General features: G+C 38.3%; 1 protein-coding gene across 7 annotated transcripts in view; it reads right to left on the bottom strand.

The window, feature by feature from the left end:
* The window catches only part of SLC44A5 (solute carrier family 44 member 5), a 443,676-nt gene that overhangs the window by 185,381 nt on the left and 232,314 nt on the right, over positions 1-25,981 (bottom strand). For 6 of the 7 annotated variants that reach the window (XM_054532995.2, XM_054532994.2, XM_054532996.2 and 3 more), the window contains one exon: positions 25,366-25,404. The exons of the other annotated variant lie outside the window; for it this stretch is intronic. In XM_054532995.2, coding sequence (XP_054388970.1) covers positions 25,366-25,404 — 39 coding nt within the window. The remainder of the gene's footprint in view (positions 1-25,365; positions 25,405-25,981) is intronic. 7 annotated transcript variants of the gene reach the window in all.

The raw sequence follows: 25,981 nt of genomic DNA, 5'->3' as shown, positions 1-25,981 counted from the left end.
AAGTGTTCTTATCATTTAGCTCCAACCTATAAATAAGAACACATGATATTTGGTTTTCTGTTCCTGCATTAGTTTGCTAAGGATGATGGCCTCCAGCTCCATCCATGTTTCCTCAAAGATCTAGAGACAGAAATGCCACTCAACCCAGCAATCCCATTACTGAGTATATACCCAAAGGAATATAAATCATTCTATTATAAAGACACATGTATATGTATGTTCATTGCAGCACTATTCACAATAACAAAGACACGGAATCAACCTAAATGCCCATCAATGAGAGACTGGATAAAGAAAATATGGTACATATACACCATGGAATACTATTCAGCCATAAAAAATGAGTTCTTGTTCTCTTTATTTGTAGTTTGTTAACATTTTCTAGCAGTATACTTTGTTCTTTTCTCATTCTATTTTATTTATCTGCTAGAGGTTTTTTCCTCTGTGGTTACCAAGGGGGTTAAATGTATATCTTATAGTTATAACAGTCTATTTTAAGCTGATAGCAACTTCAATCACATATAAATCTCCATACTTCTTCTTCACTACTCTCACCTGTATGCTATTGATATCACACTTTATATTTTTTGTGAATGGATATACAATATAAAAGATATAACTATGCATTCACAAATATTGTAGCTATAGTTATTTCTAATACCTTAGTCTTTTATCTTTTATACTAGAGTCAAAAGTGATTTACACACCACCATTAAAGTATTAGAATATTCCGAATTTGCCTTTACCAGTTAGTTTTATACTTTCAAGTGTTTTCATATTTTTACTTAGTATCATTTCATTTTAACTTGAAGAATTCCTTTTATCATTTCTTGTAAGGCAGACCTAGTGGTGATGAAGTCCCTCAGCTTTTGTTTGTTTGAGAATGTCTCCATCTCTCCCTTTCTGAAGGAAAACTTCTCCAGGTGTAGTATTCTTGGAGCTTTTTTTTCAGCCTTTTGAATATATAATCCCATACTCTCTTAGCCTGCAAGATTTCTGTTAAGAAACCCATCGGCAGCCTCATTAAAGTTCTCTTATGTGTGATGAGTCACTATTCTCTTGCTGCTTTCACAGTACTCCTTTTGTCTGACTTTTGACAATTTGATTAGAATATTCAAGAATATTCAGGAAATTATTTTAGTTGACCATTCTTGGGGACCTTTAAGCTTTATGAATTTGTAGTCCCATATTGCTGTCAAGATTTGGGAAGTTTTCAGCCATTATTTATTTAAACAAGCTTCCTTCCCTTTTCTCTCATTTCTTGTTATGAAATTCTTATAATGCATTTATTTGTTTGTTTTATGACATACCATAGGCTCTGTATGCTTTTTTCACTCTTTTTCATTCTTTTTTCTTTTTGTTCCTCTAACCAGCTAATTTCAAATGAGCTATATTTGAGTTTGCTGATTCTTCTGCATGACTGAGTCTGCTGTTTATGCTCTCTATCACATTTTTCAGCTCTGTCATTGTATTTTTCAGCTCCTAGATTTCTGTTTGGTTATTTTTATGGTTTCTGTTTCTTATTAAACTTCTCATTGTATTAATGCTCTGTTTTTATGATTTTTAAAAAATTATCTATGTTATCTTACATCCCATTAAGCCACTTTAAAATGATTATTTTGAATTCTTTGTCAGATAATTTGTAGATCATCATTTCTTTGGTGTCAGTTACTAGAGCTTTGTTAGTTTCCTTAGGCAGTATCATGTTTGATTGTTTGTAATCCAGGTAGCCTTGCATTGGTAGCTGAGCACTGGAAGAGATAAAGACCTCTTCCAGTCTTTACAACTACTTTCAGCAAATAAATACCTTCTCCTTTAGGTCCCCAGGATAATGGGATTGCCTCCGGAATTTCAGTTGAGTGAGGTTGAAGCTGGGTCACATAGTTCTTGCTGGGTCCACAGTGGGATCTGTGATTGGTAGGTCTATTGTCAGGGGGCTCAGGTAGGCATATCTCCCATGGGGTCCCTAAGCAGATGGGACTGTCTCCAATACCTTGGTCAGTAAAGTTGGCATTGAGACAAGGATCATATGCTTCAGGATCCACAGTTGGATCTGCAGAAGGTGGGCCTATTAACAGGTTTGTGGACAGGTGTGGCTCTTGCTGGGTCATTCCTGTTGCATTATTCATCAGACAGGACTGCTTCTGGACCACGGCTCAGAGGACCTGGAGTTGGGTCATGTACTGCTTCAGAGTCCACAGTCAGGACCAATGTTAGCAGGCCTGTTACCTGAAAGCAGGGACAGATGTGATTCCTTGTGGGTCCTTTGGTGGATGATGGTGGTGGCAGGAGTAAGGCCAAATGGGGCTGTAGCAGAGTCCATAGGGGGATGAAGCTGTTTCCAGGTCTGTAGCCAAGGTCACTATCAGTGAGCCTGCCATCTGGGCACAGGCCTGCCTTCTCAAAACAGCTGTCATCAGTCTTGGGGTCTACCAGAACTTACAATCACTTACTTGGATCCCGTAGCTCCCACAAAGGTATTTTTCCCATAAATGGCTGAAAAATTATTGTTGGAGTTGGGAGAATATGAAAAGGAGACCTCCCATTCCACCAAATTGCTGACGTCACCCCTGTGTTGCATTTTTATGCCACATGTTAAGGAATACATTGATTGTTTTTGGAAAAGAGCACTTAACAGTTTCTAAACATTTAACAAATAGCTAATGATTTTTTGTTAATATTTATTGAGGCTGGCCTCACATCACTAGGCCAGGTATTAAAAGAAAATATCAATATTACTGAGAAATTTGCTTTAATCAGAATTATCTGACAAAGCAACCAATAAAAAAAACTCATCAATATCACATTTTACGAGATCGTCTGACCAATCAGTACAAAATTCTTATCATAATCAGAGAATTCAGTAATTACACTTGTCCCTTGATGTCCACAGGGGATTGTTTCTAGAACCTTTCCCTTATAACAAAATCCACAGATGCTTAAGTCCTGCAGTTGACTCTGCAAAACGCATGAATACAAAAAGTCTGCTCTCTATATCTGTGGGTTCTGCATCCCACAAATACTGTATTTTTGATCCACAGTTGGCTAAATCTAAGGTGCAGAACCCGTAAACACCAAGGGTTGACTGTATTTGTTAAGTAAATACTTACCTAATACACTTTGGCTTTGACTTAGCTGGCATTGATTCAATATTTCTAGAAGATATGTTTATAAAGTCTACTTTAATAGGTACCTTCAGATCATAACAATAAAATTGATTTTGCTGTCTCTGTCTCTTTAAAATGTGCATGCACACACACACACACCCCACACTCAAATTGGTATTCTGAATGCTCAAAATCAAATCTTGGTGGTCTGAAACACATCCTAAGAAATGTCTATTATTGTCAAGGAGAAATCTTTAGTGAGGCATACACAACTATGAGAATGTTCTGCATGTTTACTGTTTTCACTTCTGTCATGATCTATTCAAGAAGGAAGTTTATGTATAAAACATTAAGTGTACTAACCAATTAAATACATATTAAAATGTATCAACATCATTAAAGTCCAACAGAAATTTTCCTAGCAGGCATACATCTCTCTTATTTTTCTGGTTTTATGGAAGACATCTAAAGAAACAAAAAGTGATTCGTTCTCTCTTTCTTACATTTTTTTTTTAAAGACAGGTTCTCACTCTGTCACCCAGGCTGAAATATAGTGCCAAAATCCATAACTCACTGCAGCCTCAATTCCTGGGCTCATGGAATCTTCCTGCCTCAGCCTCCTGAGTAGCTATGACTACTGGTGCACACCACTACACTTGGCTATTTTTTTGTTTAATTTTTTAAGAGACAGGGTTTTGTTTTGCCGCCCAGACTGGTCTCGAAATTGTGGCCTCAAGCTATCCTCCTTCCTCAGCCTCCCAAAGTGCTGAGATTACAGGTGTGAGCAACTGCTCCTGGCTTCTTCTTACTACTTACATACTTCATACAAAATAAAGAATGTACTCCATATAATATCAGAGAAATTTAAAAATAATGCTATCTATGGTATTTTTATTTTTAAGGATGATTAATACTTTTAGGAGTTCCTGAGGTGAGGAGAAGAAAGAACGCATGTTCTTTTCAATGCAATGACAAAATTGAGATGATAGCTGTGATTCATGAGAGATACATACATTCCATAAAAATGTCATGACAGAAATTTCATTTTGATAGAATATTATTATTGCATTTGGGGAAAAAATGTAAATGTCTCCAAATAGAGGTTCATTCTTATTTTCATAGCAATACTTTTGGCACACAGTTAAATGTTTATTTAAAATAAAAATCAGAATTTATTGGATGGAGCGAAGATGGCCAATTAGGAACAACTCCAGTCTACAGCTCCCAGCGTGAGCAACGCAGAAGATGGGTGATTTCTGCATTTCCATCTGAGGTACCGGGTTCATCTCACTAGGGAGTGCCAGACAGTGGGTGCAGGACAGTGGGTGCAGTGCACCTTGCATGAGCCAAAGCAGGGTGAGGCATTGTCCCACTAGGGAAGTGCAAGGGGTCAGGCAGTTCCCTTTCCTAGTCAAAGAAAGGGGTGACAGATGGCACCTGGAAAATCCGGTCACTCCCACCCTAATGCTGCACTTTTCCAATGGGCTTAAAAAATGGCACACCAGGAGATTATATCCTGCACCTGGCTTGGGGGGTCCAATGCCTACGGAGTCTCGCTGATTTCTAGCACAGCAGTCTGAGATCAAACTGCAAGGTTGCAGCGAGGCTGGGGGAAGGGCGCCTGCCATTGCCCAGGCTTGATTAGGTAAACAAAGCAGCTGGGAAGCTCGAACTGGGTGGAGCCCACCAGAGCTCAAGGAGGCCTTCCTGCCTCTGTAGGCTCCACCTCTGGAGGCAGGGCACAGACAAATGAAAAGACAGCAGTAACCTCTGCAGACTTAAATGTCCCTGTCTGACAGCTTTGAAGAGAGTAGTGGTTCTCCCAGCACGCAGCTGGAGATCTGAGAACAGGCAGACAGCCTCCTCAGGTGGGTCCCTGATGCCCGAGAAGCCTAATTGGGAGGCACTCCCAAGTAGGGGCAGACTGACACCTCACAAAGTCGGGTACTCCTCTGAGACAAAACTTCCAGAGGAACGATCAGGCAGCAACATTTGTGGTTCACCAATATCCGCTATTCTACAGTCACCGCTGTTCTGCAGCCACCGCTGCTGATACCCAGGCAAACAGGGTCTGAAGTGAACCCCTAGCAAACTCCAACAGACCTGCAGCTGAGGGTCCTGTCTGTTAGAATGAAAACTAACAAACAGAAAGGACATCCACACCAAAAACCCATCTGTACGTCACCATCATCAAAGACCAAAAGTAGAAAAAACCACAAAGATGGGAAAAAACAGAGCAGAAAAACTGGAAACTCTAAAAAGCAGAGCTCCTCTCCTCCTCCAAAGGAACGCAGCTCCTCACCAGCAATGGAACAAAGCTGGATGGAGGATGACTTTGACAAGTTGAGAGAAGAAGGCTTCAGATGATCAAACTACTCTGAGCTACAGGAGGAAATTCAAACCAATGGCAAAGAAGTTAAAAACTTTGAAAAAAAATTAGACAAATGGATACCTAGAATAACCAATGCAGAGAAGGCCTTAAAGGAGCTGATGGAGCTGAAAGCCAAGGCCCAAGAACTACGTGATGAATGCAGAAGCCTCAGGAGCTGATGCAATCAAATGGAAGAAAGGGTATCAGTGATGGAAGACAAAATGAATGAAATGAAGTGAGAAGGGAAGTTTAGAGAAAAAAGAATAAAAAGAAATGAACAAAGCCTCCAAGAAATATGGGACTATGTGAAAAGACCAAATCTCCATCTGATTGGTGTACCTGAGGTGATGGGGAGAATGGAATCAAGTTGGAAAACACTCTGCAGGATATTATCCAGGAGAACTTCCCCAATCTAGAAAGGCAGGCCAACATTCAGATTCAGGAAATACAGAGAACGCCACAAAGATACTCCTCGAGAAGAGCAACTCCAAGACACATAACTGTCAGATTCACCAAAGTTGAAATGAGGGAAAAAATGTTAAGGGCAGCCAGAGAGAAAGGTCGGGTTACCATCAAAGGGAAGCCCATCAGACAAACAGCAGATCTCTTGGTAGAAACTCTACAAGCCAGAAGAGAGTAGGGGCCAATATTCAACATTCTTAAAGAAAAGAATTTTCAACCCAGAATTTCATATCCAGCCAAATTAAGCTTCATAAGTGAAGGAGAAATAAAATACTTTACAGACAAGCAAATGCTGAGAGATTTTGTCACCACCAGGCCTGCCCTAAAAGAGCTCCTGAAGGAAGCACTACACATGGAAGGAACAACCAGTACCAGCCACTGCAAAAACATGCCAAAACATAAAGACCATCAAGGCTAGGAAGAAACTGAATCAACTAACGAGCAAAATAACCAGCTAACATCATAATGACAGGAACAAATTCACACATAACAATACTAACTTTAAATGAAAATGGAATAAATGCTCCAATTAAAAGACACAGACTGGCAAATTGGATAAAGACTCAAGACCCATCAGTGTGCTGTATTCAGGAAACCCATCTCACGTGCAGAGACACACATAGGCTCAAAACAAAGGGATGGAGGAAGATCTACCAAGCAAATGGAAAACAAAAAAAGGCAGGGGTTGCAATCCTAGTCTCTGATAAAACAGACTTTAAACCAACAAAGATCAAAAGAGACAAAGAAGGCCATTACATAACGGTCAAGGGATCAATTCAACAAGAAGAGCTAACTATCCTAAATATATATGCACCCAATACAGGAGCACCCAGATTCATAAAGCAAGTCCTGAGTGACCTACAAAGAGACGTAGACTCCCACACAATAATAATGTGAGACTTTAACACCCCACTGTCAACATTAGACAGATCAACAAGACAGAAAGTCAACAAGGATATCCAGGAATTGAACTCAACTCTGCAACAAGCAGACCTAATATACATCTACAGAACTCTCCACCCCAAATCAACAGAATATACATTTTTTTCAGCACCACTCCACACCTATTCCAAAATTGACCACATAGTTGGAAGTAAAGCTCTCCTCAGCAAATGTAAAAGAACAGAAATTATAACAAACTGTCTCTCAGACCACAGTGCAATCAAACTAGAACTCAGGTTTAAGAAACTCACTCAAAACTGCTCAACTACATGGAAACTGAACAACCTGCTCCTGAATGACTACTGAGTACATAACGAAATGAAGGCAGAAATAAAGATGTTCTTTGAAACCAACGAGAACAAAGACACGACATACCAGAATCTCTGGGACACATTCAAAGTAGTGTGTAGAGGGAAATTTATAGCACTAAATGCCCACAAGAGAAAGCAGGAAAGATCCAAAATTGACACCCTAACATCACAATTAAAAGAACTAGAAAAGAAAGAGCAAACCATTCAAAAGCTAGCAGAAGGCAAGAAATAACTAAAATCAGAGCAGAACTGAAGGAGATAGAGACACAAAAAATCCTTCAAAAAATTAATGAATCCAGGAGCTGGTTTTTTGAAAAGATCAACAAAATTGACAGACCGCTAGCAAGACTAACAAAGAAGAAAAGAGAGAAGAATCAAATAGATGCAATAAAAAATGATAAAGGGGATATCACCACTGATCTCACAGAAATACAAACTACCATCAGAGAATCCTACAAACACCTCTATGCAAATAAACTAGAAAATCTAGAAGAAATGGATAAATTCCTCGACATATACACCCTCTCAAGACTAAACCAGGAAGAAGTTGAATCTCTGAATAGACCAATAACAGGAGCTGAAATTGTGGCAATAATTAATAGCTTACCAAACAAAAAAAGTCCAGGACCAGATGGATTCACAGCCGAATTCTACCAGAGGTACAGGGAGGAGCTGGTACCATTCCTTCTGAAACTATTCCAATCAATAGAAAAAGAGGGAATCCTCCCTAACTCATTTTATGAGGCCAGCATCATCCTGATACCAAAGCCTGGCAGAGACACAACCAAAAAAGAGAATTTTAGACCAATATCCTTGATGAACATTGATGCAAAAATCCTCAATAAAATACTGGCAAACAGAATCCAGCAGCACATCAAAAAGCTTATCCACCATGATCAAGTGGGCTTCATCCTTGGGATGCAAGCCTGGTTCAATATACGAAAATCAATAAATGTAATCCAGTTTATAAACAGAACCAAGGACCAAAAGCACATGATTATCTCGATTATCTCAATAGATGCAGAAAAGGCCTTTGACAAAATTCAACAACGCTTGTGCTAAAAACTCTCAATAAATTAGGTATTGATGGGACATATCTCAAAATAATAAGAGCTATCTATGACAGACCCACAGCCAATATCATACTGAATGGGCAAAACCTGGAAGGATTCCCTTTGAAAACCGGCACAAGACAGGGATGCCCTCTCTCACCACTCCTATTCAACATAGTGTTGGAAGTTCTGGCCAGGGCAATTAGGCAGGAGAAGAAAATAAAGAGCATTCAATTAGGAAAAGAGGAAGTCAAATTGTCCCTGTTTGCAGATGACATGATTGTATATCTGGAAAACCCCATTGTCTCAGCCCCAAATCTCCATAAGCTGATAAGCAACTTCAGCAAAGTCTCAGGATACAAAATCAATGTACAAAAATCACAAGCATTCTTATACAGCAATAACAGACAAACAGAGAGCCAAATCATGAGTGAACTCCCATTCACAATTGCTTCAAAGAGAATAAAATACCTAGGAATCCAACTTAAAAGGATGTGAAAGACCTCTTCAAGGAGAACTACAAACCACTGCTCAGTGAAATGAAAGAGGATACAAACAAATGGAAGAACATTCCATGATCATGGGTAGGAAGAATCAATATCCTGAAAATGGCCATACTGCCCAAGGTAATTTATAGATTCAATGCCATCCCCATCAAGCTACCAATGACTTTCTTCACAGAATTGGAAAAAACTACTTTAAAGTTCATATGGAACCAAAAAAGAGCCCGCATCACCAAGTCAATCCTAAGCCAAAAGAACAAAGCTGGAGGCATCATGCTACCTGACTTCAAACTATACTACAAGGCTACAGTAACCAAAACAGCATGGTACTGGTACCAAAACAGAGATATAGACCAATGGAACAGAACAGAGCCCTCAGAAATAATGCCGCATATCTACAAATATCTGATCTTTGACAAACCTGACAAAAACAATTAATGGGGAAAGGATTTCCTATTTAATAAATGGTGCTGGGAAAACTGGCTAGCCATATGGAGAAAGCTGAAACTGGATCCCTTCCTTACACCTTATACAAAAATCAATTCAAGATGGATTAAAGACTTAAATGTTAGACCTAAAACCATAAAAACCCTAGAAGAAAACCTAGGCAATACCATTCAGGACATAGGCATGGGCAAGGACTTCATGTCTAAAACACCAAAAGCAATGGCAACAAAAGCCAAAATTGAAAAATGGGATCTAATTAAACTAAAGAGCTTCTGCACAGCAAAGGAAACTACCATCAGAGTGAACAGGCAACCTACAAAATGGGAGAAAATTTTCGCAACCTACTCATCTGACAAAGGGCTAATATCCAGAATCTACAATGAACTCCAACAAATTTACAAGAAAAAAACAAACAACCCCATCAAAAAGTGGGCGAAGGACATGAACAGACACTTCTCAAAAGAAGACATTTATGCAGCCAAGAAACACATGAAAATATGCTAACCATCACTGGCCATCAGAGAAATGCAAATCAAAACCACAATGAGATACCATCTCACACCAGTTAGAGTGGCAATCATTAAAAAGTCAGGAAACAACAGGTGCTGGAGAGGATGTGGAGAAATAGGAACACTTTTACACTGTTGGTGGGACTGTAAACTAGTTCAACCCTTGTGGAAGTCAGTGTGGCGATTCCTCAGGGATCTAGAACTAGAAATTCCATTTGACCCAGCCATCCCATTACTGGGTATATACCCAAAGGACTATAAATCATGCTGCTATAAAGACACATGCACACGTATGTTTGTTGCGGCATTATTCACAATAGCAAAGACTTGGAACCAACCCAAATGTCCAACAATGATAGACTGGATTAAGAAAATGTGGCACATATACACCATGGAATACTATGCAGCCATAAAAAATGATGAGTTCACGTCCTTTGTAGGGACATGGATGAAATTGGAAATCATCATTCTCAGTAAACTATCGCAAGAACAAAAAACCAAACACCGCATATTCTCACTCATACGTGGGAATTGAACAATGAGAACACATGGACACAGGAAGGGGAACATCACACTTTGGAGACTGTTGTGGGGTGGGGGGACGGGGGAGGGATAGCATTGGGAGATATACCTAATGCTAGATGATGAGTTGGTGGGTGCAGTGCACCAGCATGGCACATGTATACATATGTAACTTACCTGCACGTTGTGCACATGTACCATAGAGCCTAAAGTATAATAATAATAATAATAATAATAATAATAAAAAAAAGAAAAAAAAAAGAAATGTGGCACATATATACTATGGAATACTATGAAGCCATAAAAAATGATGAGTTCGTGTCCTTTGTAGGGACATGGATGAAACCGGAAACCATCATTCTCAGCAAACTATTGCAAGGACAGAAAACCAAATACCACATGTTCTCACTCATAGGTGGGAATTGAACAATGAGAACACATGGGCACAGGAAGGGGAACATCACACTCTGGGGACTGTTGTGGGGTTGGGGGAGGGGGGAGGGATAGCATTTGGAGACATACCTAATGCTAAATAATGAGTTAATGGGTGCAGCACACCAACATGGCACATGTATACATATGTAACAAACCTGCATATTGTGCACATGTACCCTAAAACTTAAAGTATAACAATAATAAAATAAAATAAAATAAAATAAATAAATTTTTTAAAAAGTCAGCATTCATTAAATCTATTTTTACATTTTCTATTAAATGTGGTTCTTTCATTTCTTCAACATAAAAATGAAAACTTTTTTTAATAACCGAAGATGTTAGTTAAGTTTATAAGGAAAGAAAAAGTAAAACTTTACCAAAAGAATAAAAAACAAAGACGGAACAGTTTAACCAATTGCCAAGTTTCCAGTTGGAAGTTTTCCCATTGCTTGGCCTTGTAACTTACTGCTTACAGCTCATCTTCTCTAGCCCCAGTCACGAATTACCATGTATGCAATCCAGTTTTGTCAGAAGGTTCTATGCCATCAAGATACTATTCATTTATGCTTGAAAATAAAATTATTTGAATAAGTTAGGCTTTTCCACTAAGAGTAGTTCTGACTGAACTAAGAACTTTATTCAATGAATGGGAAAATTATGTTCCTCATCCTCCATCCTCTGGCTTTAAGCCAGGCCTGGAACCTGGCAAAGAATGTCAAGCTTCTAAAGCTAATATTCTAAGCTATCCTTTAGTTCTAGGAGGAAATAAACAATTTCTGGGATTTTTGTTCCTATATGCTGTAATATAAACTTATACCTATCTACATATAAAAATAACTATTTTAGAAAGAAGAATATCAATTTAATAATTTGTTTATTGGAATTTTTCCAGTTAAAATAATTTCTTCCACTTCAAACTGCTTTATAACTTCTTTCATCTCCTTAACTACTGAGACAGACTCAGGCTTGGGTAGCATAGTGATCAGAATATTTCCAACCACAGTTTCCTATTGCAAAGATGCCCAGTAGTGTGTGTATAGAAATACCTAGATGTGACCTCTTCCAGGCAATTTATGTAGAACAAGTATTTTGGACCCGTCAGTGAACTACAAAGTCAATCTCAAAGGCTGTAGAGAGAAGATGGAAGTAACAAAATACCTGGAGCATAAACCAGAGCATTCCTAGCAGATATTGTTTTATACAGGTTGTACTGAAAACATTCAACAAAAACTCACAAGTGTATGATGTTCTGTAGGATCAAACAGGAAACTGAGTATCACCAAAGAGAGTAACTTTGATACGGGATCAGAGTGGGTGTATGGTAGGCTAATGAGAAGAATCAGGGGTGTCAGAGAGAAGGAGAAAATCAGGAACAGGAGAAAAATGTAATTTCCTGGTTTAAGTAGTTGTAAAACTGAGCATTTAGTAAATTTCTACTTATTGTAGTTTGTCCCTACAAACTCTTTAATAATATGATCAGTTTTATTGGTTGCATGAAACAACGTGCATGTGCTACAGGGAAGATCTAAACTAAGAAGCGTATTAAGAAAGAGGAGTGAGAAGAAGGATTGGGACAATACTCTTATCTCACACAGGGAAAACGCCTCAGTTTTCCTGTTGGGTTTGGTAGCTACAAAGCAAATAAAGGGGCTGGACTCCAGTTTTATCAGATACTTCAAACTTCATGCTCCATCTCTCCATCTCTTTATGTGCAGCAAGGATGTGTCAATGGGAAATTATATGTTCATCCCATTTGCTAAGGCAGGGAATCAAAAGTTTATTTTTAATTAAAAACAAGATATAAAGTATTTTTAAAATAGAAAACTGCATGCAGTTTGTGTTCAATTGTTACTGTGCTTATCTGCACAAGTTACTTAACTTCTCTATGCCTCAGTTTCCTCATCTATAAAACAGGAGAAATAGAACCATCCTCAAAGGGGTTTTAGATATATTGAGTTAGCATATGTAAAGCAGTAAGAATAGTGTCCAACTCACAGTAAGTGCTGTAAACTATTTTTAGTTATTTTTGTAGTCACCTCAACATATCCAAAGACCCAAGTAGCTTTCTACAGAGCATAATATTCAGCCTTTCTTGATCAATAAAATTAAGAAAATGAAAAATTAAAAAAATCAAAAAATGAAAAACAGTGGAGAAATAAAATCAGATCCACCCCAGAGTAGCCACTTTATCTGTTTTTAATAATTTGAAAGAGATAAACAGAGAGTCTAAATTATTTCCAGCTAATCAATAAAAGATATATTCATTTCTATTACTTTAGACTAACCTACCAAAAGCTAAAATGAAGGCCCACCTATTTAAAAGTGTGAGGAGATTATATATATTTTTTTATTTAGTTCAACCTTCTAAAGGCTGTTTTTCACACAGGTGAGGAACAGTTGATTGCAATACTTTGTGCTAAGAGGTAGTTCATCCTGCCAGAAAGAAAAAGCCAGATTGGATTGACAAGGTATATAAAAGCTCCAAGGTAGCTGGGCGCAGTGGCTCACGCCCGTAATCGCAGCACTTTGGGAGGCTGAGGCGAGCAGATCACTTAAGGCCAGGAATTCGAGACCAACCCGGTCAATTTGGTAAAACCCCGTCCCTGCTAAAGATACAAACATTAGCTGGGCATGTTGGCATGCGCCTGTAATTCCAGCTACTTGGGAAGCTGACACAGGAGAATCGCTTGAACCTGGGAGGCAGAAGCTGCAGTGAGCCAAGATCATGCCACGGCACTCTAACCTGGGTGACAGAGTGAGACTCCATCTCAAAAAAAAAAAAGGTTTCAAGGTAAGGAAAGAGCTTTTTCCCAGTGAGTCAGAGATCAAATGCGTATAAAATGTTTTATCTAAATAAAAAATTTACCATTTTTCCTTAAATTTACACTTACTTTTCCCCAGATGCCTTTAGGCTTTCTGGAATTTCTATATTGAGTCAAACCTGTTTTAGCAATAGTTTTTAATTGTTACAACTCTGGCTAACACTTATATGCAGATTGAGAGGAAAAAATAAAGAGTAATTAAGATTATAGGAGACTATTTTAATCCTGGAATTCTGACACTGAGGATATTCAACATAAAATACAACTTTACCCAAGCAAAATGAGATTAGGAGGAAATCATCATGACAAAATAAAACTAGCAATTCTAAAGACATGTACATATAGTGAAGTGAATTTTTTCTTTGTAAAAGTTAGTTGAACAATGGTCAAAATGGTCAAAATGGTCAAAATTAAAGAATCACATATTGTTAGTAAACCGGAAAACTGCAAAAATTGACCTTGGAAGAAATGAAACCTTTGGAGAAGTTATTAACAGAAAATAGAATTGACATTAGCCAAACTTTTCATGGTAATGTTTACTGACCAAAAATTGATAAAAGAATTATATCTTCCTTTAAAATTTGACATTGGAAAATTGTAATAGGGTGAAATGATGACCACAAAAATATTTAATGAAACAGCTTTGGTTGTTCAAACAATGTAGATAAAACATAATCACTAAGTCAAACCTTTATTTTAAAATTGACATTCAGTTCAGTGAAGTTTAGTAGAATAAAAAAGAATAAAACCGTAGTTTCACACTGCTATACAAAAAATTGAGGAATCAAACTCATAGATTTTACTTCAAAAAATGTAAGAACTCTTTATTGACCTGAATTCATTGATGATGGTATAAATCTGAATATTGGTATTTAGAAGCAGAGTCAAAATATCCTCAGGTCAACATTTAAAGTAGGTCAGAGTGTCAGAATCAAGAAAAAGATCTAGAAGATAGCTGACTAGATGCAGCTGGGAATGGCCTCCCCCACTAACAGAAACCAAAATATAGAGTAAACCATTATACTTCGAAAAAATATTTTGAGAGAAAACACCAAAAATCGATAGGGAGGTGACAGACTTTGTGGCTGAAGAAGGAGGAAGCTGGGAAGCCTGCATGGAGTCACCGAGCACCAAGACCAGCTCCCGGCCCTCAACAGGTCCTAAGGAAGGGGTGAGTAAAGGAACTCCAAGGCAGCACACCCCAAATACAAACCTCTGGGATCCTAGAGACAAGAGATCCCATGACCCCCACAGACATTTGAATTGGCAGGAGGAACTTCTCAGAGACCAGACAGAGGCAGAGATTGAACCTGCATAGAGCCCTGAAGGTTTCAAGGTGGCACGTGGTGCAGCTGCAACAAAACGTAACTTCAGGCATTTATCCCACAAGGCTCTCCATCTTGCTCTGAGTGACTGTGGCTCCTGCTGACTCTTGGGCCAGGAGAGAGCAAGGCTCCCTTTCCTGCAGAAGCAGAGCACATCTGATCCACACGCTGCCTTGTCCACCACTCCCTCCTAAGACAACCTGCCTGGCTACTCCTGCAGGAGGTTGCCCACAGCACAGCCTCCACCGCCCCACCTGAGTATTTTGCCAGCTGCCTGTGAGGAGTTAAACTCCCCCAGCACAGCCGGCACTCAACCCTGAGGGTTCAGAGGACAAAACTACTGGCCCAGTCCCTACCCCCCAGGATTCAAGCATGCTATCCAGGGGCATCAAGCTGAGATCTGTGGCCTGAGCTCAGGTGGGGGAGGAGCCCCCACTCTCAGAACCCTGAGGGAGTGTGGCGTGTGCTCATGTGGTGGCATAGGAGCTGGTCATCCCTCCCTGCACCAGACCAGTCCAGAAAGGGTGAAACCTGTTATCTGCAGCTTCTGCCCCAAGGAGCCCTGCAGCCTAGAACATTTTGGAACAGCAAGTGACCTGAGTGCAGAAGGCTTGGGACAAATCTCGCTGGTTGGGCCTGTTCTTAGGCAGGCATCAGAGGGAGACCCAGTAGAAGGAGTGCAAGCTGAGCAGTCCCACAATCATCCTCTGGGCTAAAATCCCTGGCTACAGTCAACACACAAGCTGAACACCTGTGGTACCACCACTCTGCCTCAGGATCCTCCACTCTTGACCCACTGAATCACCAGACTACCTGCAGACATACCTCACAACCTCCTTGGACTCTGCCAGGCTTAGAGGACCAGTAGGTCTCCAGGGAATTGTGGGTCTCCTGGTGACCTAACACTTGGCACAGACCACACCTAAGAAAGTGTGGAGAAGGTAGCCCACCAAAGCCCCACTTGGTGCTAAGGAAATGCAGGTGTGATGCCAGTAATTGCAGGGGACTCCACTAAGGCCTGTGGACAAACTTGGTGAGGAAGTCATCTTTTGCCCCCCATTCCCCTCCCCAGAGCACTGCTGCACATGTACTGAAACATGCAAGAGGCATGTGGCTAAGAGCCTATTTGCCAGCCCTGACTCTTAAGCACTGTCTACTGGATTGCAGCCTGAATCACACCAGCAAGCAAAAATACATCCCTTCAGCACTCAATGCCTGGAAACCCATGCAGGAAAGGATCCACAACCAAGGAACTCTACAGAGCCTTGGCCCTCTAAAAGCACATAGCAATGAAGCCAATACTATACACAACATACACCACAGTCAAACACAAAAATTATTATAAAAACAAAAAGTCCCATCCAAATGACAGCAATTTCAAAAAGAAATACTGGCCCTCTCATATGAGAAGGAATCAGTGCAAGAACTCTAGCAATTTCAAAAGTCAGAGTGTTTCCTTACCTCTAAAGGATTGCATTACCTCTCCAGCAATGGATCCTAACCAGATTCAAATGTCTGAAACAACTGACATAGAATTCAGAATATGGATGGCCAAGAAAGCTCAATGAGATTCAGGAGAAAATTAAAACCCGATCCAAGAAAGCTCAAAAAATGATCCAAGTATCGAAAGACAACAGAGCCATTTTAAGAAAGAACCAAACTCAACTTCTGGAATTGAAAATTTCACTATAGAAATTTCAAAATACAGCTGAAAGTCTTAATAACAGATTAGACCAAGCTGAGGAAAGAATTTCCGAGCTTGAAGATCAGTCTTCCAAATCAACTCAGTCAGACAAAAACAAATAAAAAAGAATGATTTAAAAATGGACAAAGCCTCTAGAGACTATACGTGTGACTCACTGGCATGTCTGAGAGAGAAGAGAGAGTAAGCAACTTGGAAAACATATCTGAGGATACAATCCACAACAATTTTCTCAATTTTGCTAAAGAAGTTGGCATGTAAGTTCAAGAAATTCAGAGAATCTTTGTGTGATATTATACAAGGTGACCTTCCTCAAGACACATAATTATCAGAATTTTCAAAGTCAACATGAAAAGAAATCTTAAAGGCAACTGTATTAAAGGGTCATATCAATTACAAAGGGAACCTCATCAGGTGAACAGTGGACTTCTCAGCAGAAACCTTACAAGCCAGAATAGACCTGGAGGCCTATTTTTAGCATTCTTGAAGAAAAGAAATTCCAACCAAGTATTTTGTATCTCACCAAACTAATTTTCATAACAGGAGAAAGACAATTTTTTCCAAACAAGCAATCACTAAAAAAATTCATTACCACTAGACCAGTTTCACAAGAGACACTTAAAGGAGTTCTAAACATGGAAATAAAAGAATAATACTTGCTACCACAAAAACACATGAGTACATAGTCCACAGAACCTATAAAAAACAACTACACAATTGAGACTACAAAGTATCCAGCTAACAACATCACAACAGGATCAAAACCTCACATATCGGCCAGGTGCAGTGGCTCACGCCTGTAATCCCAGCACTTTGGGAGGCCGAGGCAGGTGGATCACAAGGTCAGGAGATCGAGACCATCCTGGCTAACACAGTGAAACCCCACCTCTACTAAAAATACAAAAATTAGCCAGGCGTGGTGGCGGGCGCCTGTGGTCCCAGCTACTCGGGAGGCTGAGGCAGGAGAATGGCATGAACCCGGGAGGCGGAGCTTGCAGTGAGCCCAGATCGCTCCACTGCACTCCAGCCTGGGCGACAGAGCGAGACTCCATCTAAAAAAAGAAAAACCTCACATATCAATATTAACCTTGAATGTAAGTGGCCTAAACACCCCACTAAAAGGCATAGAGTGGCAAATTGGATTTTTTTTTAAAAAAAGACCCAACCTTTCTCTGTCTTCAAGAGACATGTATCATGTGTAACAACACCTACAGGCTCATTGCTTCTGAATGACTTTCGGGATAGAAAAAGGTCTATCAAATAAGCAGGAAATGAAAAAGAGCAGGAGTGGCTATTCTTGTATGAGATAAAACAGGATTTAAACTCACAACAGAAAAAAAGACAAAAAAGGGTATTACATAATGATAAAGAATTCATTTCAACAAAAAAGACATATTTGTCCTAAATATATATGCACTCAACACTGGAGCACTCAGATTCATAAAACAGGTACTTCTACACCTACCGAAAGACTTAAACATCCAATAATAATGGGGAACCTCAATACCCTACTAAGAGCGTTAGATCATCGAGGCAGAAAACTAACAAAGAAATTCTGGACTAAATTCAATTCTTGACCAACTGGACCTAAAAGACATCTACAAGATACTACCCAACAACCACAGAATATACATTCGTCTCATGTGCATATGGAATATAGTCTAAGATCAACCACATTCTTGGCCATAAAGCAAGTCTCAATAAATTTAAAAAAACTGAAATCATACCACACATATTCTCAGACCACAGTGGAATAAAAATAGATATCAATGCCAAGAGGATTTCTCAAAACCACACAACTACATGAAAACTAAGCAACTTGCAAATGACTTTTGGGTAACCAACAAAATTAATGAAATAAAAAAATTCTTTGAAATAAATGAAAAGAGAGACACAACATAGCAAAAGCTCTGGGATGCAGCAAAAGCAGTGTTAAGAGGAAAGTTTATAGCACTAAATACCTATATTGAGAAGTTAGAAAAATCTCAAATTAACAATCTAATATCACACTTAGAGGAACTAGAAAAACAAGAACAAACTCATCCCAAAGCTGGCAGAAGAAAATAAATTACTAAAATCAGAAGAGAACTAATTGACACTGAGATGCCAAAATTCATAAAAAAGGATCAACAAAACAAAAAATTGGTTCTTTGAAAGGAGAAACAAATAATGCCAAGAGACTGCTAGCTAGATTAACAAAGAAAAAAAGAGAGGCAATCCAAATGAGTACAATACCAACGACAATGGTGACATTACAACCAATCCCATAGAAATACAAAAGATCCTCAGAGACAACTATGAATACATCTATCTACAAAAATTAAAAACCTAGAGGAAATAGGTAAATTCATAGTCTCCCAAGATTTAATCAGGAAGAAATTGAAACGCTGAACAAGCCAATAATAAATTCTGAAATAGAGCCAGTAACAAAAAAAGTACCAACCAACAAAAGCCCTGTAGCAGACAAATTCACAGGCAAAATCTACCAGATGTATAAAGAAGAGCTGGTACCAATCTTACTGAAACTATTCCAAAAAATCAAGGAGAGGCGACTCCTCCCTAATTCATTCTACAAAACCAACATCATTCTGATACCAAAATCTGGCAAAGACACAACAAACAAAGAAAACTCCAGGCCAATATCCTTGATGAACTTAGACACAAAAATCCTTAACAAAAAAAAAAAAAATGAGCAAATCAAATCCAGCAGCACATCAATAAGCTAATTCATCCTATCAACTAGGATTTATTCCTGGGATGCAAGGTTGGTTCAACATACATGAATCAATAAATGTGACTCACCACTTCAACAGAATTAAAAACAAAGACCATATGATCATCTCAATAGGTACAAAAAAAGCTTTTGATAAAATCCAATATCTCTTCATAATAAAAACTCTCAGTTTTTTAAAAAGCTTCAAATGTCTAGCAAAAGTAAGCATTAAAGGAACATACCTCAAAATAATGGGCAATTTGTGAAAAACTTGTAGCCAACATCATACTAAAAGAGCAAAAACTGGAAGCATTTCCCTTGAGGAACTGGAACAAGACAAGGATCCTCACTCTCACCACTCCTATTCAGTATAGTACTGGAAGTCCTAGCTAGTGCAATCAGGTGAGAGAACAAAACAAAATGGATCTAAATAGGAAAAGAATATGTAAAATTGTCTATCTCCACTGAAGATAGAACTTGATACAAAGAAAACTCTAAAGACTCTCTTGAAAGACTCCTAAACATAATAAATGACTTCAGTAAAGTTTTAGGATACAAAATCAATGTACAAAATCTAGTAGCATTTCTGTACTGCAGTAACATTCAAGCTGATAGCCAAATCAAAAATACAATCCCATTTACAATAGCCAAAAATAAAATAAAATACCTAGGAATACATTTAGCCAATGGTGTAAAATAGAGAACTACAAGGAGAACTACCAAACACTGCTGAAAGAAATAATAGATTACACAATCAAATGAAAAAATATTCCTTGCACATAGATTGGAAGAATCAATATTGTTTAAATGGCCATACTGCCCAAAGCAATATACAGATTCAACATTATGCCTATCAAACCACCAACACCACTTTTTACAGAATTAGAAAAAACTAATCTAAAATTTATATAAAACCAAAAAAAAGAGCCCAAATAGCCAAAGCATCCTAACCAAAAAGAACAAAGTTGGCATCACATTACCCAACTTCAGACATATCACATTACCCAATTTCAAACTATACTATAAGGCTACAGTAATCAAAACAGCATGGTACTGGTATAAAAACAGGCATGTAGACCAATGAAACAGGATAGGGAACTCAGAAATAAAGCTGCACTCCTACAACCAACTGACTTTCAACAAAGCCAACAATAATAAGCAATAAGGAAAGGACTCCCTATTTAATAAATGGTGCTGGGGTAGCTGGCTATCTATATGCAAAAGAAAGAAACTAGACCTCCTACCTATCACCATATAGAAAACTTAACTTGTGATGGATTGAATATTTAAATGTAAGACCTCAAACTATAAAAATACTAGAACACCACCTAGGAAATAACCTTCTAGACATTGGTCTTGGCAAAGAATTTAGAACTAAGTCCACAAAAGCAGTTGTAACAAAAACAACAACAAAATTAAGCCAGGCACAGTGGCTCACACCTGTAATCCCAGCACTTTGGGAGGCCAAGATGGGTGGATTGCTTGAGTCTGGAAGTTTGAGACCAGCCTGGGCAACATAGTGAGACCCCCATCTCTACAAAAAACATACAAATTAGCCAGGCATCATGGCACATAGTCCCAACTACTCAGAAGGCTGAGATGGAAGGATTACTTGAGCCTAGGAAGGTCTAAGCTGCAGTGAGCCATGATCACACCACTGCACTTCAGCCTGAGAGACAGAATGGGACCCTGTCTCAAAAAAAAAAAATTGACAAGTGGGACCTAATTAAACTAAAGAGCTTCTGCACAGCAAGAGAAACTATCAACAGGGTAAACAGACAACTGACAGAATGGGATAAAATATTAGTAGCAAACTATGCACCCAACAAAGGTCTAATATCCAGAATCTATAAGGAACTTAACCAAACAAGTAAAAAACAACTCCATTAAAATGTGGGCAAGATACTTCAAAAAGAAGATATACAAGTGGCCAAGAAACAAGTGAAAAAAATGCTTCACATCATGCATCATCAGACAAATGCAAATCAAAACCACAAAGCAATACCATCTCACACCAGTGAGAGTGGTAATTATTAAAAAGTTAAAAAATAACAGATGTTGGTGAGTACACAGAGAAAAAGGAACTCTTTATGCTGTTGGTAGGAATGTAAATCAGTTCAGTCACTGTGGAAAGCAGTTTGGAGATTTCTCAAAGAAGCAAAAATAGAACTACCACTCAACCTAGCAATCCCATTGCTTGGTATATATCCAAAGGAAAAGAAATTGTTCTACCATAAAGACACCTGCACTTGTATGTTTGTTGCACCAGGATTCACAATAGCAAAGATATGGAATCAACCTAGGTGCCCATCAACAGTGGAATGGATAAAGAAACCATGGTACATGTACACCAGGGAATACTATGCAGCCACAAAGAGAGAGAAATTATGTCCTTTGAAGCAACATGGATGTAGGTGGAGGCCATCATCCTAAGTTAATTGATGCAGAAATAGAAAGCCAAACACTGCATATTTTCCCTTATAAGTGGGAGCTAAACATTGGGTACATACAGACATAAACATGGGAACAATAGACACTGGGGACTATAAGATGGGAGTGAGGATGGGGACAAAGGCTGAAAATCAACCTATTGAGTACTCTGCTCACTATTTGGGTGACAGATTCTACCTCAATGGCTCTATCCCAAACCCTCACATCATGCAATATACTCTTGTAACAAGCCTGCACATGTGCCCTCTGAATCTAAAATAAAATTTGAAATTTAAAGAATAAGATAGAAAAATATCTAAACACTGTTTTCATTGTCTCACATGTCATGCAGATCTTTGCCTAAAAAAGCTGGAGAGCCATCTCAACTTTCTTTGATTTGGCTAAGGAAGTGTTATTTGAAGGATTATTATGAAACAAGTATTAATACCTCATTTAAAAAGACTCTCTGTATACATACACATATGCCCATACATATATATACGTATGACAATGTAATCATGTTTTATGTTATTACAAAGGGTTAAAAATTCTTCTTTATCTTGTATACTTTAAAGTAATATATGTTTATGTTTGGTTATAAATAAAGATTTTGATATGTCAGAATCAAATTGATAGGGTCAAAGTAGCCAATATCCAAAATGGCATACTGTACGTTAGGCTAATATATTTGCTTTTGTGGTTTGATATTTATGTACTATAAATTAGATAAAATGTGATAAATGAAAAAAGTAATATTGAGTCATTAGAATTGTGCTTTGAGCATTTTAAATAGCAGTTGGTTATTTATTTGCTCACTTCACGACTTGATTTTGACAATAGGAACTGTAATTACAAACAGATTTGTCTGATTATTTTGTGGAGAACAGACCAGAGTAGGGTAATAGCTGCAGATAAAAATGAGTTAGGAGGTAATGGTAGGTATCTAACAGAGAAATAACAGTGGTTTGAATGAAGCCATTTAGTGGAGATGGTGAGTGGTGATGCCCTTATTAGAGAAAGGAAGGTAGACACAAGAGCAGATTTGGTGAGGTATAAAGTCAAATAAATAAGTCCAGGGCAAGAAAGAGCAATCAGGGCTAGAGATGTAAATCTAGGACTTAACGGCACATTCATGGTATTTAAAACTATGGGATCAGATACAATTACCTAGAAAAGTCAGAGAAAATGCATCCTGGGGGCTCTCCAACACCCAGACTTTAAGTGTGAGTGACTGGGCAGAGAAGGAGAGATCAGAGAGTCAGGAGGAAACCCAGGAGAGTGTGGTATCATGGAAGCAGAAGAAGAAAGTGTTTAAAAAAGTAGAGTGGCTGAGCATGCTAAATGCTGCTGAGACAGAGTAAGGTGAGGAAAAGAATTCTGTAATGGAAGAGCAAGATATAGGTCTGTGGAAATGATAAAAAACTGTTTCATGAAGTAATGCAGATACAATTCCGGTTGGAGTGGGTTAATGAGAGAATAGGAGAAAAGTGGAGTCAACGCCTATAAACAATTCTTTTGAGTTTTAGCGTGATGAAAGGGTTAATTGATCATTGTTTTTAAATAAATTTCAGGCGGCTGTATTAAGGCATATTTACATGTAGGTAAGAAAGAGAGAGGGGATAATTGCAAGAGCAAAGTCTTTGAAGAGGCAATGCTGATAGAGGTAATATGAGCCTTGGAAAGGATGAGGACAACCCTTCCCTGTAACAGAAGAGGAAGTGGAACGAGCCACTGGCTTTGGTGGGCCTCAGCTTCTTTGGAACACAAGGCTGTTGAAGAATGTGTACTATGGGTTAACACCAATAATACTCCAATTCTCCCAAGCTTACCCACATTGTTAGCACAGTTAAGCTTTCTTTAATATCAGGCTCTTAAAAAGAAGTATACATGTGGAGTGAATGAACGAAAAAGAAAAGACAAAAATGCCATCATCCACCCAATCGAAATGCAAGGCCTGTTTATTCACTTACCCCTGACTACTGAGTGCACCCCAGATCTTAGGATCTGGGAGTGTTTCCCTCTGCTGAGATGCACTTTTAGTGGATGCAAAACCAACAGTTCCTCCTGGGCCATGACTCAGCAGAGTTATCCCAGTAGTACCTTGTCTGGGAGAATGGAAGTGGCATAGTGCAATATCTTATATTGAACTTTTCCTCTTTCTTTTACTTCTGTCCATTCAAGCAGAAGCAGCACTCAGTGGTACTTCTCTCTCCTTAGGCTACTTTATATCAGAAGTGGAATGTTTTTTCCTCATTGGTTTATTTATCTCATAAACCTTGTCAGAAAGACGAGGGCTTTATTTTAGGCCTAATTACTTTATTCTAAGTGAGAAGACAAGGTATATGAATAAAAACATAACTCAGATCACACTGAGCAAAAAAAACATTATTTTGACCCATGATACATTTTGAGGCAGAATAATTCAGACTTCTGATGGCACAAAAAAGACTTGACCTCTACTTTGTTTTAAGGTAGGAAAAAAAAAATCTGCTGATACATTTTTTACCTTTTTATTTCAACCCCTAAGATTAAAAAATTACAAATGGAAATTTACAAAATAGCCTTTACAAAAGTTTCTATTACCTACCTTTCTACCTTATATGATCATATATGATTAAGTAACAAAATCTATATGAAGGAATTTTGAAACTGTAAAATGCTATCTAAGTGTGAGAACAAACAGCAGCATCTAAGTAGGTAAAATTAAAGTACATGAGAGTCAATAAATGGGTTTTGAGAACAGAGGCAGGAAACTACATGTATGATCATATTTTCTTATACATTTATTTATTTAATCGACAAACAATAATTGTGTATATTTATGGATTGCAATGTGATGTTTTGCTCTATGTATACATTGTAGAAAGATTAAGTTAAGCTAATTAACATATCCATCACCTTGCTATGGTGATCACAGTTAATAATAATGTATTGCATATTTTAAAATTGCTAATAGAATGGACTTATAACATTCTCGCCACATATATAATAATCTTTTATTTGAAGATTGGGGATCCAAGTAATGTTGGAAGTCACAGCATAAAAGTACTTATTTGTGTACCTCAGGGGCAATGAGATTGCACAAAGGAAGAGAAATTCTTGAAGCCAGTGCTGCTGAAATTTTTGTTTGCACATGAATCACCTGAGAATCTTCTGAAGGTGCAGATTCTGATTCAATAAGTCTGGGATGGGACTTGAGATGCTGAATTTCCAACTCCCAGGTCCTACTCATGCTGCTGGTCTACAGACCACACTTTGAGTAGCAAGGCTCAACTCTATGGGGCTGACTAAGGAGAGAGCCGGCTGTCAGAAAAAGAAGACTGAATAATATACACATAGTGTCATGAAAGCTGGAGAGTGAAGGTGTTTATTGGAAAGAGAGATTTGAATAAGACTCACGTGTCAAAGTCACAAACTGAGCTGAAAGGAAGGAAAGAAAACAAGATGTGTCAGGTGAGCTGGGGTGATAAAGCATCAGTGGCTGCGAGATGTTTTTCCTGGGAAATTCATTTACAACTCCAAAAAGAGGGAACCCTTTCAAGAAGGAGAAACCAGACAGTTGAAAGAATAATCCAAAAAAAGCTTCAGTCAGCAATTATTCTTTACCAACCAAATATTTCGCTATTCCTAGATTTTAAAAGAATCACATATTTCTCAATGGATAGACTGTCATGAAAGATTCTTAGCACTGAATACTCAGACTATGACTTACCAAAGTCCTCTTCCTGAGAGGGAGTATCTGCTGGTTTTTCTAGGAAAAAGCACAAAAGGCAAAAAAAAATTTGTAGGGGCTGATGACTCTGAGGCTCTATACACATCTCTCCCTATCCTAAAAATTCTTAGTCTTTAGACTAACACACAAAATAACATAAGGCAGTTGGACTTGTTGAACTAATTCTTTATACACAAAGCTGCCGATAATGAGCATTTATTCTTAAGAAGTTACCAAAAAAAAAAATTCATGAAGGTGCTGGAGGTAAGAGGTTTGGGGATGATGAAATAAAGCTGTTAATTCTTCCATTTGCATCTATGACTTGTATAATGTAGGTGATATGTAGAGACTTGAAAAATTCATTACTAAGAAATGAGGCATTTTGTTTACTTTCATTTTCTGTTCCTGCTTTAAACTTCAGAAGACACATTAGTCATGAAAAACAATATGCATTAAATACCTTTTATTACATGCAGAATAGCCAGTGTAGACTAGGGAAAAGAGATATATTTTGAATTCAGCAGTCCCACCTTAATCACACTATGTGTGGCCTTTAACTTTAACAGAAACTCCCATGTGATAACTATGAATGACTCTATTCAATTTGGAAGGTACA

This window comes from Pongo abelii, chromosome 1 (assembly GCF_028885655.2).
Source record: "Pongo abelii isolate AG06213 chromosome 1, NHGRI_mPonAbe1-v2.0_pri, whole genome shotgun sequence".
NCBI lineage: Eukaryota > Metazoa > Chordata > Mammalia > Primates > Hominidae > Pongo > Pongo abelii.
This window is presented reverse-complemented; position numbering and strand designations above follow the sequence as displayed.